The sequence below is a fragment of the Gracilinanus agilis genome, chromosome 4 (assembly GCF_016433145.1).
Source record: "Gracilinanus agilis isolate LMUSP501 chromosome 4, AgileGrace, whole genome shotgun sequence".
NCBI lineage: Eukaryota > Metazoa > Chordata > Mammalia > Didelphimorphia > Didelphidae > Gracilinanus > Gracilinanus agilis.
This window is the reverse complement of record NC_058133.1, coordinates 272,891,083-272,905,198: the sequence shown is the minus strand read 5'-3', so window position 1 is coordinate 272,905,198 and position 14,116 is coordinate 272,891,083. Positions and strand designations below refer to the sequence as shown.

The 14,116-nt window shown below is 44.8% G+C and overlaps 1 protein-coding gene across 1 annotated transcript in view; it reads right to left on the bottom strand.

Annotated features, from left to right (window-relative positions):
- Window positions 1-4,493: 4,493 nt before the first annotated feature.
- Window positions 4,494-14,116, bottom strand: part of MDFI (MyoD family inhibitor) — a 25,381-nt gene continuing 15,758 nt past the window's right edge. Inside the window, exons 3-5 of the mRNA XM_044673739.1 lie at window positions 12,289-12,480; window positions 8,165-8,413; window positions 4,494-5,619 (exon numbers count right to left, since the gene is read on the bottom strand). Of these exons, the coding sequence (XP_044529674.1) occupies window positions 5,363-5,619; window positions 8,165-8,413; window positions 12,289-12,480 (698 nt within the window). The 3' untranslated portion in view covers window positions 4,494-5,362. The remainder of the gene's footprint in view (window positions 5,620-8,164; window positions 8,414-12,288; window positions 12,481-14,116) is intronic.

The window sequence follows — 14,116 nt, the reverse complement described above, 5'->3', positions numbered from 1 at the left end:
AAGGAGGGGGGGGAGGACATGAAGAACAAAGAAGATGATATTTGTAAAACAACTGGCATATAGTAGGTGCTTAATAAATACTTATTCCCCTCCCTCCCCCAACTGCCTGGGAACAGGGTATAGTATGTGGTCAAGTCGATTGAATATTTGAGTGGGAGTTAGGAGATTTGGCTGCAGGTCCTCCTTCTGTCAGCAACTCACTTTATGACCAGAGGGGAGACCTCTCTGGACCCATGTTCTCATCTGCATTTTGTCATATCAGTCACCTCAGTCATGTCTGGTTCTCTGCGACCCCATCAGGGTTTTCTTGGCAAAGATCCTCAAGTGGTTTTGCCATTTCCTTCTCATTTTACAGATGAGGAACCCGAGACCAAGAGGGTTAAGTAGCTTGTTCAGGATCACACAGTTAGTAATCTGAGGCCAGATTTGAATTCAGAAAGATGAGTCTTCCTGACTCTGGAGCCTGGTATTCTTTCTATCGCCCCATCCAGCTGCCCCTCTCTTCTGTATAACCAGATCATTAGACAAGATCAGGGGTTACAAACACAGGATCTGTGCTCTTGTTTTGCAAAATATTTCAATAACAAAATATTTCAATAAAATCTATATAATTGGTTTCATTTGTATTTTATTTTCTGCTTTGAAAAACATTGCAGGAAAGGATTTCTAGGCTTTACCAGGGTGTCAAAGGGGACAGAAAAATTTAAGCATCCTGGGTCTAGAGGATCTCCAAGACCCATCCTAGCTTTTAAGTTTTTAGGATTCTGTGTCTGGATCCGAAGGTTGAGACATTTTCCTCTGAGACTTGAGGAGGTAGGGGAATTTTTTTTATCTAAACATCTCATCCCTTCTCATCTTCATTATCAGCCCTCATATCTTACTCTATCTACCATATGTCTCTTTAGAGATTTAATAAATCCCATGTTTCTCAATCCTGTTCATCCATTCATTCATTCATTTATTCAATAAACATGGGTGAAGTCTTCACTGTATAAAGCACTGAAGGCATGTAGAGAGGGAAAGAAGTAAATGAATAACTGTGAAGTAAGGGACAGTTAGATAAAGGGAGGCAACATGGTATAGTGGGAAAAAACCCAAACCAACCAGGCTCTGGAGCTATCAGAAGACCATGATTGAAATCATGTATCTGATATTGCCTGTGTGATCTTGGGCAAATCACTTATCCTCAGTTTTCTCAAATGTAAAATGAGGGCATCAGACTTCATGACCTCTAAGCTCATGGTCTTTCTAGGTCTAAATCTATGATCCTAAGTCACTTAACTTCCCTGGACCTCAGTTTCCTTATTTGTCAGATGAGAAAGTTGCGCTAGCTAGCCTTTGAGGTCCCTTCTAGCTCTGAGTGTGGGCTCCATTAGATTGGGGGCCCCTTGGAGGGCAGGGACTTTTACCTCTTTTTGTCTCTCCAGTACTGAGCACAGTGATTGGCACATAGTAGGTGCTTAATGTTTACTCACTGTCTGACCAGGATCTTATACTTTTGAAGGAATAGTCCTGCCAAAGTGCTCTGAAAAGGAGGGAGAGATCAGTTGGGGCAGGTAGGGAAGACAAGGCATGGAGAGGAATCAGGAAAGGCTTGGTGAAGGGAGTGAAACCTGAGGTCTTGAGATAAAAAAGGAAGCATCCTGATGGTTGGTCATAAGAGTCTAGTCTCATAGGTGGATGGGCTTTGGCAAATAGGGATCAGAGATAATAGGGTGAGAAAAAAGAGAGTAATTCAATTTGACTAAAACACAGAACATAGGAAGAAATCAAGAATCTTTACTTCATCCAATAGGTGTATATATATATATACGCCACTGACAGATTTTAGGCAAAAGAATGTGATTAGAACCATGTCATCTTCCCAATGCTTGTTTGTTTTTTTTTTAACTTACCTTCTGGCTTAGAATTGATATTAGGTATTAATTCTAGAGCAGTAAGGGCTAAGCAATGGAGGTTAAATGACTTGCCCAGGGTCACACAGCTAGGAAGTATCTAAGGCCAGATTTGAACCTGAACTCCAGGCCTGGCACTCTACCCACTCTGCTACCTAGCTGCTCCACCCTCTGGGCTGCCATGTTTGTTGAAGAGGCACCAACATGAGGGATGGATTTAGAGGGGTAGACTAATTTGGAAACTCCAATTGGTTAAGGAAGAAAGGAAGGAAACATACATTTATATAGTGTCTAGGCACTGTGCTAAGTATATTTTAGAGATATTAACTTATTTGATTCTCATAACAATCCTAGGAAGTAAGTGCTATTATTAACCCCATTTTGTAATCAAGGAAACTGAGACAGATAAAGGGGAAACAACTTCTCCAGGGTCACCCAGTTAGGAGATATCTGAGGCTAGATTTGGACTCAGATCTTCCTGATTCAAGGCCCAGTGCTCTATCCACTCACACTCCCATCTGCCTCTAAGCCAGACCAGTCTAGGAGAGAAGAGATGGACATAAACTCTTTGAGGCTTGTTTTGGTTTTATTTTGTACTCCGCATCCACTAAGGATCTACCTTAGTGCTTCGTACATGGTAAGCACTTAAAAACTTTTCAAATCTAAGTTAGTTGAAAAAGGGTCCGGACTAAAGTGGACAACGAGTGTCAGGAGAAATCAGAGGAGTAAGACCTGGCTCAATTCTACCTCTTGCATGAGGCCTTCTCCGTGGATTCTTGTTCACACTAATTCCTCCCTTAACTGAGTTTCCCAACTGCCAGAATTGGTTTAAGATTTCTGTTTTCTTTCATTATTTCACACCTTGGCCCTGTCTCCTAAGTTAGATTGTAAGCCACTTAAGGGAGTTCATATTTCTGCTTCTCTGTATCCTCCTCTCTCACCCTCTGCCTCCAGGCCTCCAAACAGAGTGTAGAAGCTCATTAAAAAGTCAGTGATGGGGGGCAGCTGGGTAGCTTAGTGGAGTGAGAGTCAGGCCTAGAGACAGGAGGTCCTAGGTTCAAACCCGGCCTCAGCCACTTCCCAGCTGTGTGACCCTGGGCAAGTCACTTGACCCCCATTGCCCACCCTTGCCAATCTTCCACCTATGAGACGATACACTGAGGTACAAGGGTTTAAAAAAACAACAAAAAACAACAACAACAACAACAAAAAAAGTCAGTGATGGTTGCTTGGGGTACATTGGTCCTCCTTCCTCAGCTTTCTCTTTTCCAAGCTGAATAATTTGAATTCTTTTTACTTTTTTCAAAGCTAACTCACCCACCAAGCTCTGGTTATTGCTTCAGGCCCTCCTAGGTTCAGGTCAGGGATTCTGTCCTCTCTTGTCCATTAATAAAGCCCACATTGGGGGCAGCTAGGTGACTCAGTGGATAGGATGCCAGGTCCTGGGTTCAAATCACTCCCTAGCTGTGTGACCCCAGGGGAAATCATTTAATCTTGATTGCCTAGCTCTTGCCACTATTCTGTCTTAGACTTGATTCTAAGTCAGATGGTAAGAGTCTAAAAAAAGGGGGTGAGGCAGCTAGATGGCTCAGATTGAAAGCCAGGCCTAGAGACAAGTCCTTGGTTCAAATCTGGCCTCAGATACTTCCTACCTGTGTAACCCTGGGCAAGTCACTTAACCCCAATTGCCAAGATTTAGTAGTAAGATGGAAAGTGGGGGGTTAAAAAATAAACACCTCAAAAGATCATCTTCCTGGGAGACTTTGAGGGAATCTTCTAAAACAGCAGAGGGTGGAAATTTTGTAGTATTTCTGCTCCCAGATGTGCCATTATACTCTGCCTTCTTCCCCAATCCCAACCCCAGTCAGAGATAGGAGCTGCTTAGGTTGCCAGCCAAGGGCCTTAGAGAGGGTGCCAATGCAAGGGTCAGCCACATCTCTAGGCACCATTCCCCTGCTGGTGTGGGAATTGCTTCTTGTCTTGGAAGACGGTGTCCTAGGGAGCAGACTCTAAAAAGTTGCAGTCAGCAGGCGATTAATTAATTGAAATGGAACATATCTGTTATTAATTAACTTCTCTGCCAGGAGTTAACTCCTTTCTCCCAGACCCCTGAATATCTCCTACAGCCAAGCCCATCCAGAACTCTTACTTTTCACAGGGCAAGGGAAAGAGACTGTGGCCATTCGGCTCTCTGTCTCCCACACCCATCTCAGAGAGTGAAACAGAAGCGGGATTGGAGAATTGGGTGCTCCAAGAACAGTCCATCTATTTTGCAAATAGAAAGATTCCTGACTTTGGGGCCAAAATACCTAGGTTGGGCTCCAGCTCTGCAGCTTGTTAGCCTTATGACATTGGGCAAGTCAGCGTCCTCATCTGCAAAATCAGAGTTGGGTCTGATCAACTCATGCCCTTTCTAGCCCCTCGGATCTGGTTCTAGAATGACACGCTGGGGAAATGTGAAATGGCAAAGATATTTATTTACAGCAACTAACAGGCCTGACCCTCCCCATCCCCCCATTTCCCTCCCACCACCCATTCCAGTCTCTTCCATACGGTTGCCCACCCCCTCCCCTTTCTTCTCTCTATATGCACCCCATCTCTAGGCTTTGCCCTCCTCTCCTAGGTCATTATTTGGCTGAGCATCTAAGGAAAGCCCAGGAGAGAGGAAAGAGTAAAGAGGGGGAGAGAGATGGGGATGAATACCCCAAATGAAGTTTGTCTCTTTTTTTTTTCTTCACATTTAGCTGCCCCAGAGGCTGGGATAGAGTCAGAGAGAGTCTGGGGCTAAGGTTGGTGAGAGGTAGAGAAATTCAGGACTTCTGTTTGTCCCTTCTTCCTTCTCTACCACCTTCATTCAGCTCACGCTCTAGGGAGCCCCATCCAATCCCCAGTTCCTCAGGCCCAAGATCATGGGTGGCTGGCAGGGTCCTGGCTCCCCGAGGCTCCTCTCCCTTGACTTTCACAGTGTACTGAAGCCTGGTCCCGAGGGCTCCAGCGCAGGGAGCCAGGTCTTCGCTTACTTCCAGGATGGAGTCCCTTCTTGGAGTCATCCCTGGTGGTCCTTCTCTACCAGCTCTCCTGTGCTCAGCTCTGTTGCTGCAGGGGCAGAGGACAGGCCCCTAAGACCTTAGACTAATAAATACTTGTTGCTTGATTGACTAACTGACTGGGACTCCTGGGTCTCTAAGTCGTGGGATTCTTCCCTATTGGGGCTCCAGGCTTAGTCCAGGGTGCTGGGGTTTGAGGAGGAAGAGACGAAAGGAAGGGGATGGCTATGATGCTTCCCCTGTATCTCCTCCTCTGGCTCTAGACTGGAGTTGTCTCTTCAAGTCAACTCCAGTGGAATCCTCGGTAAGGGGACAGTTTGATCCGTAGTGGGGAGTGGGGACGTGAGGGGGTAGAAGTTTAGGCTGGGAGCGCCCTGCCCCGTCTGCAGTCCCCCCCAGCGCCTCTCCTGGGGCCAGGGGTCAGGAGGAGAAGCAGAGCCCACAGCACTCCATGCAGATCTCCAGGCAGTCGGCTGATTCGCAGCAGGCATCGATGATACCGCAGTCCATGTCGCAGGGCAGGTCGCAATCGGCACATTCCCCTGATCCTCCGCAGCAGCAGCAACAGATGCACGAGTCCTCGGAGCACGAGCCGCAGGTGGCACAGTCCAAGACAATGTTGCACAACGTTAAGAACTCACAGAACAGGCAGGAGAGGATGCAGTGGACGCAGCAGTCTGGAGGCGGCGATGCAGAGTGAGGGTGGGAAATGAGGGAAGCAGAAACAGAGGAAGGAACATTAGTGAAATGCTAGAACCTAAGATCCCAGGGTCGTGGCTCAGAACTGGAAGGGACCTTCTAGCTTCTCTAATCTAACCCTCTCATTTTACAGAGGAAGAAACTGAGGCCAGAGGAATTTGCCCAAAGTCACCCTAGATAGCACATGGCAAGTTGTTGTTGTCCAGTTGTGTCTGACTCTCTGTGACCCCATTTGGGGCTCTTCTGGCAAAGACACTGGAGTGGTTTACCATTTCCTTCCCCAGCTCATTTTACAGATGAGGAAACTGAGGCAAAGAGGGTTAAATGACTTGCCCAGGGGCACACGGCTAGTGCCAGAGGCCAGAAATGATGAGTCTTTCTCACTCCAAGTGCAACATTCTATCCTTTGTGCCACCTAGCTGCCCTAGCATGTGGCAGGGCTGGATTTAAGCCCAAGGCCTCTGACTCGAAATCTAACTCTCTTTCCCCCTGTATCATTCTGCTTTAGAATCCTAGACTCCAAGATCATTTGAGCTGGAAGAGCCCTTAGAAGTCCTCTAGTCTAACCCTTTCATTTTATAGGAAATTGGTGCCCAGAGAGGGGAGGTGATTTGCATAAGACCACACAGTGGGTCAGTGGTAAAGCCAGGAGCAGAAAACTTGAGCTTCCTTGCCAGAGCAATAGTTAGCAATTTTGGTAACCAGAGCAAGCTTCAAACAACATAGTTGGCATAAACAGCACAAAATGTGTCCTCAAATCAACTTTTAAAAAATGAGCTGGTTGATTGGGAAGGGAGAGACCCTAGAAACTCTGCTGAGGGGGCTTCTGTAGGGGTAAAAATAAAGGAGTGGGATAGGACTGGTTCAGAGCAGGCAGTTGGGGGAGGAATTAGCATGTAATGGCTTCCTATTTTAATATATTATTCTTGCCACTTTGGGGACATGGTTAGATGATTCTGCTCTCAGTTGAAAGTGCTATCAGAGTTCTCTAAATTTTGGTGCCCTAGGGAAGAGCCCCAGTTACCTCACCCAAGTTCCAGCTTGGTTCCTGACCAAGAGCTCAGCACTCTTTCCATTCCACTGAACTACGTCTTTATCAATAATAGCGGCTGGACTCAGTGGGTGGGTAGGGGTGAGGGCTGGGGTTAAGGGAATAAACATCAACATATCATCTATTACGTGCCAGTCACTGTATTAAGCACTTTACTAATATTATCTCATTTGATCCTATTATAACAACCCTGCAAGGTGAGAGCTCTTATCATCCCCATTTTACATTTGAAGAACTGATACAGGCAGAAGAGAAATGATTTTCCCAGGGTCACACAGCTAGTAGTAGTAATAATAATAATAATAACAATAACAATAACAATAATAGGTAACGGTTATATAAGCACTGTACAATTATCATTTCATTTGATATTATTCTATTCTATTCTATTATTATTCCCATTTTACAGATGAGGAAACTGAGGCAGGCTACAGTTAAGTGATTTGCCCAAGCTCACACATCTAAGTCAGTATCCAAGGCCACATTTGAACTCAGGTCTTCCGGACTTCCAAGCCCAGTATTCTATCCTCTGAGCTATCAGCTGCCTCAAGGGTGGGGAACCACACCTTCCCCTTTTCCCACAACCACCACAGGACCAGACACAGAATAAAATGCTAGTTTACTGATTCCACATGTCTGGTTGGCTACAGATGGAATATACTGACAGGAAGAGAATGCCAGAATCATAGGGCCAGAGATCTTAAACCAGAAGGGACCCTGGAGATGATTGGCCAGCCTCCTCATTTTACAGACAAGAAAATTTAGACCCAAGGTGGTCAAGCAATTTCCCCAAGGTCACAAGGTAAGTAGCAGAGCTATTTTTAAGCTCTAGGGCTTACTAAGAGGGGTAGCTAGTGGTGCAGAGCCTGAGGTCAGGAAGACTCATCACCCTGAGTTCAAATCTGGTCTCAGATACCACATAGCTGTGTGACCCTGGACAAGTCATTTCACCCTGTTTGCCTCAGTTTCCTCATCTGTAAAATGAACCAGAAAAGGAAATGGCAAACCACTTTAGTATCTTTGCCAGGAAAACCCTCAATGAGAGTCCCAAAGAGTCAGACATGACTAAAAATGACTGAACAACAACAAAATTTATTCCAAAGCCAATTCTCATTCCATTGTATAGTATTTAGAGCTGGAAAGGGCCTTAAACAACATTGAGTAAACCCCCCCCTCCTATTTTTACAGATAATGCTACTGAAGATCAGAGAAGGCACATAACTTACCCAAGGTTGCACAACAACAGAATTCAAACCAGTTCTACAAATCCAGTAGTCTTTTCCTTATACTTTACTGGATAAGAGAATCTACTTCTGCCAACCCCATTTATACTGCACTGAAAGGAGGGAACCTGTTGATAGAAGTGTCCTTCCCTTTCTTAGCACCCAATTTCAAGCAGCTGAATATATAGAGGACCACAATTTACCTTTTATGGAAGAGTTTGGGGGTAAGATTTATTTGTTTGTTTTTACCTTCCTGAGCCTCAATGGGGATCTGGGAAGCCGCTGATTTTGTGCTTCCCTTGCTCTTCTTGCTGCCCTGGCTGGCGAACGATGAGTGTGGCTGTAGCTTCCGGTGGGCTCTGGAGCCACCCAGTGTGCCGTTCCCTGACCTCTTGGGGCCACCTGCTTCCGGGGAATGGCCAGCACCATTGGGCAAGAGTGGGGTAAAGCTGGAGGGCCCAGGAAGTCCCCTTGGGGAGGGAAGCCCCTGAGGCTGGCCTAGGGAGAGAAGAAAAAAGGGAAGGGGCTAGGGAGCCTCCAAGAGCCCCCATGGGCCCAGGATGTCAGGTTAGTCCCTAGGAGGGTCTTCTCACTTAGAATGCATAGGTTCACAAAATCATTGATGCTTATAATCTCAGAGCTTGGACACTTTAGAATACAGGACACAGAGTGTACAACCAGAGAACACAAGAAGTCAGAGCTAGAAGGAACCTTAGAACACAGAATGTTAGAACACAAAACATAGAACGTCAGAGCTTGGATAGACCTTAGAACATAAAGAAGGTTTAAACATAGATATCAGAACTGGAAAGGACCTTAGAACACAGAATATATAAGCAGAGAACACGGAATGTCAGAGCTGGGAGGAACCTTAGAATACAGAATGTCCAGAGTTTTTTGTGAAGACCAAATAAGATAATACATAATTATAAATGCTTAGCAGAGTGTGGCACATAGTATACACAAATGTTAGTTATTATTATTAGAACACAAAACACATAATGTCAAAGCGCAGACAGACCTTAGGATAGAGAATATTCAGACACACAATATAAGAACTGGAAAGGTTCTTGGAAGATGGAATGTGTAAACATGGAACTTTAGAATGGAAAGGGATTTTAGATTGTAAAATGTTAGAACAAAAAACACAGGATGTCAGAGTTCGGATGGATCTTAGGAGATCTATATCTATCTATCTATCTATCTCTCTATCTACCTATCTCTCTCTGTCTCTCTGTCTCTGTCTCTGTCTCTGTCTCTATCAGATAACAGGTTATATCAGGATATATATATATACACATATATATGTATAGTTTATATAGAAGATATATATTTATAGGATATATAGGGGAAAGCCACATATAGGATCTATTAGGATATACATACATAGGCTATAGGATATATTAGGAGATATATAGGCTATATAGAAGGCTCATATATTTGTAGGATATATAGGAGAAAGCCATGTATCGAATGTCATAGAATATAGGGTTTAAACATTCGTATGGCCCAGTGGAATTGTTGTTCGGCTCTGGGAGCGGGGAGAGAAGAGGGGAGGGAAAGAAAATTAATCATGGAAACATGGAAAAATATTCTAAATAAATAAATTTTCAAGTAATATAGGGTCTATTAGGCTGTAGATATATAGGCTATGGGATATATTGGGAGGTATATAGACTATATAGAAGGCATGTATATTTATAGGTTATATAGGAGATCAATATATAGGATGTCATAGACTATAGGATCTATTAGGATATACATATGATACATGTTCAAACACAGAATGTTAGAACTCAGGGGGACCTTGGACCATAGAACGTTAATTAAACACAGAATGTTAGCACAGAGAAGGACTTCAGAACATAGAATGTCAGAACATAAAATGCAGAATGTTTGAGCTTGGAGGGACCTTAAACATGAAGGATGTCTAAGCACAAAATAGAGAGACCTTAGAACAGACAAAGCTTTGATCGCACAACATGGAATGGGAGGGACCATAGAGACCACGTAATCTAAGCTGCTCATTTCACAAAAGAGGAGCATGAAGCCCCCAGAGGGCTAGTGGCTGGCTACAGAGCTTGGACTCTCAGCTTCGGTCCAGTGGGCTTTGCCTCATTCCCCAGCATGCCTGGCTGTTTGAGGGCAGGGGAGATAAGACTCCACTCCTGCGGCTCCGAGGATCATATGTTTGGAAAGTACTTTGCCCCTGCCAGACTGCTTTGCTCAGACGGACCCTCGTTTCTCAGGTCCATAGCTGCCTCAGTCTGCTGACAGAGCTGGTTTCTCCCCTGAGAAGGAGAGAGAAGGTCTGGGGAGGAGCAGGCACCGAAGCAGTTAATCAGCAGCCCCTCCCTGCCCCCCAAAGCCCAGCCATTTCTGCCCTTCACGTGATGGGGGGAATTATTAGAAACATCTGTTTGGAGAGGAATGCCCTTCCCACCTCCTCTTCTCCAGCCTGTCCCTCGAACCTTTGGGGCTGCCCTCATACACACATAGTACACACATACACACAATAATACACACATACACATAATACACGCAACACACATATATACATTGTATACACACATGCACACAATACATACCTGATGCACACTGCACACAATATATACACAATATATACATATACAACACACATTTCTATAACACACATCTCAGACACATAACATGCTCATGCATGCAACAATGCATCACATACAAATAACACACAGCGTGCTGATAACATGCTACATGCCAATATGCATGCTACATACAAATAACACACAGCATCTCTGCTTCTCTCCCCCTGAGCAGCATTTTGGATGGAAGGAGCATAGGAGGAGAGGGAGCCCACCAAAGAAGAAAGGAAATGGGGGAAAACAGAAGAATAATAGAGGAGACCTGAAAACAGGGGCAATAGAGCAGAAACTGTAAGAGAGGAAGCCAGAAGACACTAGAAGAAGCTTAGGGACACTGGAGGGAAAAGACACTAGAGAAGTTTCATGCTGGGTGCTCTTTTGGGGGGCTTCCTCAGATATATAAATGGAGGGGGTTACACAACCAGGAGTTCTCAGCCTAGTTCAGAACCCTCGTGTTTCCATCCATTATGGTGGGAACAGCTATTGCTTAGAGTCCTTGAGAGCTCTCCCATACCCCCCACGTCATGCTTCCCACACCATAAATCTCCTCCTTGGAACCAAATATGTATGTGGCCAGGGCTTGGGTGGGAGGAGGGTGAGGGTGTGGGAGGGAGACACAGAGGCTGCCTATGCTTTTGGAGGTGGGGATGGGGGACAGGGAGCTGAGTCACAGAGCAAATACCACAGCCCACTAGACACAAGGGGTATTTGTCTCACTCTGACCCCATGCCACCCTCCCCTGTGCCCAGAAAGCTGACCTCTCTCTTCTCTCCCTTATGCCCATGGTTCCCATTTAGGAGAGAGCAAGGAGAGAGGCTTATAACACCCCCTGATTTCCAAAATGTCAAACATAGCCCTAGCCCAGTGGTTCCCAAACTTTTTTGGCCTACCATCCCCTTTCCAGAAAAAAATATTACTTAGCTCCCTGGAAATTAATATTTTTAAAATTTTAATAGCAATTAATAGGAAAGATAAATGCACCTGTGGCCATCACCGCCTCCCCTTGATTGCTGCAGCACCCACCAGGGGGCAGTGGTGCCCACTTTGGGAATCACTACCCTAGATAGATTAATGAGTACTCTCCCTACCCAGCCCCAACTAGAGGGCTGGTTCTGGGTCTTACCCATCAGGTGCCTGGGCTAGATTCAGAATCTTAGAGGGACAAGAATGCCCCTTTTCTCTTCTTCTCTCCTGTCCCCAGATATATCCTGTGCTGCCTCCCTTTTGCTCATGACCTCTCAGAATAAAAGGGCAGGGGTTCACTGCTCCTTTAGGCCCTAATTTGCTTACAAAGGGAAAAATCTTATTATATATCTACATACATAGATATATAAATATATGCATTGATATATAAATCGATGTGTAGACTGGATCCGTGAGTGCATTCACATAGGGAATGCTTCTCTATACCAGTGCAAATTAGCACCTACTTTGCAATTTCTAGTTTTAAAAAACTGGGTCTCGGACAGTGTCTGGGTCACTGAAGTTATGTGCCTTTCCTAGGGTCACACAGACTCTAACTAGTATGAATGCGTGAATATATATATATATATATATATTGTTTGTATTCGTGGGTGGTAGGTGTGTCTTATGGGCAAGGGTGTATCTCCCCAAGCAGTCTTTAAGCTCTTTGAAGGCATATACCCTGTTTTCCATTTCTCTTGTATCCCCCTACTGTGGCTAGCATCGTGTCACACACATAAGAGGCCCCCTTGTTGTATTCATTTCAACACCTCCTTTCTCTAGACTCACATGTCACAGCTTCTGAAGGAATGGCAGGTTCAGTGCTTTCCGGGGCCTGGGGGGGCCCTGGTCCGTTGCTCTGGGGCATAGGGGGAGCTTCTTCCTTTAGGGGGTCTTCTTCCAGTGTTGCCTCTGCAAGGTGTGGAGATGGCGCTACCTCCAGTTTCGGCAGGAGAGATGGAGATGAGGATTTGTCTTGGGCTGAGGAGAGAACAGATAACTCAGAAACATTTTTCAGGAGCTCCTAGAAGGAGGTGCATTTTTGCACCCCTCTTGGGGTCCCCTTGCCCACGATGGCCTCAGGGTCCCCACAACCCCATCCTTCCCATCACTCTCTCCTCCCAACCCTTCCCTGCCTGCCAGCAGCACCAGCCTCAAAATAGAATGTTCCCAAACCACATTGTATGTGTTATGTGGAAGGGGTGGGGGCTGTGGCCTGGAAGAGAGACCGCAGTTATACAGTAGAAAGAAAAAAGATAGTTCCAGAGAGAAGAGAAGGCAAAAACAGAGAGACAAAGAGGAAGAGCCTCCAACAGGAAGAGAGACTGAGAGATGAGACAGCACGAGCCCTGGTGGGAGAGTAAAGCCAACTGCGTTCTAATTCTAATTTTGCTGCCTTTTGGTTGTTTGAACTTGGGGAAAAAAACAACCTCCCAAAGCCACGGTTTCCTCATCTGTAAAACGAAGACAGACCAAACAATTCAGAAGAGACAGGGAGACGTGGTGAAACTCTAAGACAGACGCACAGACATTACCAGAGGTTCTTAACCTGGGGTCTGTGAACTTGACTTTTAAAAAATATTTTGATAACTATCTCCCCACGATTCGTTTCTTTTGTAGGCCTACACATTGTATTTCATGAATTTTAAAATGTTCTTCTGAGGAGGGATCTCTGGCCTTCATGAGTCTGCCAAAGGAGCCTTGACAGAAACCCCTGACCAAAAGCATCTCTAGCGTTCATCTCCCTCAAAGTCTGTGTCTGAGAGATGAAAAGTTCTTGAAAAAGAAAAGGAGGAAGAGTAAGAAAGAGAGAATAAAAAGAAGAAAGGACATAGCTAGATTAGGACAAAGAATAACAGATACGATGACGAAGAAGCAAAGCCAGGAAGGGAGGCGAGTAGATAGAAGGCAGGGAGTGAAGGGAGCAATCGTTTATTAAGCAATTGCTGGGTCAGGCACTGTGTCTGGTGATTTACAAATGTTATCTCTTTTGACAATGCCAGAGAGGATAAGAGACAGATACTACTCTTTGACCTTCCAGAAGTCACTTACTAACTCTGTGACCCTGGACAGGTTCTTTAATCCTGTTTGCCTCAGTTTCTCCATTTGTAAAATGAGCTGGAGAAGGAAATGGCAAACTACTACCATATCTTTGCCAAAAAAAACCAAGCTCAAAAAGGATCATGAAGAGTTGGACATGCCTAAACAACAGAATAAAATAAAATACTGATCTAATTCTAAAATAATAACAGTAACAGCAATAATAATAATTCCTGGGGCTTGTTTCTTCATTTTTTCTTTTTATTTCTTTTTTTCTTTATTATTTTTTTAAACTCTTACCTTCTGTCTCAGAGTCAATACTGTGTATTGGCTCCAAGGCAGAAGAGTGGTAAGGGTAGGCAATGGGGGTCAAGTGACTTGCCCAGGGTCACATAGCTAGGAAGTGTCTAGGCCAGATTTAAACCTAGGACCTCCTATCTCTAGGTCTGGCTCTCAATCCACTGAATTCATTTTTTTTTTTAAAGAGAGGTTTGGACTAGATGGCTTCTGAGGTTTCTGCCAGAACTAGATTTGTGATCCTGTGGCCCACTTGCATTTTTCTCTCTTTTTTTTTTTA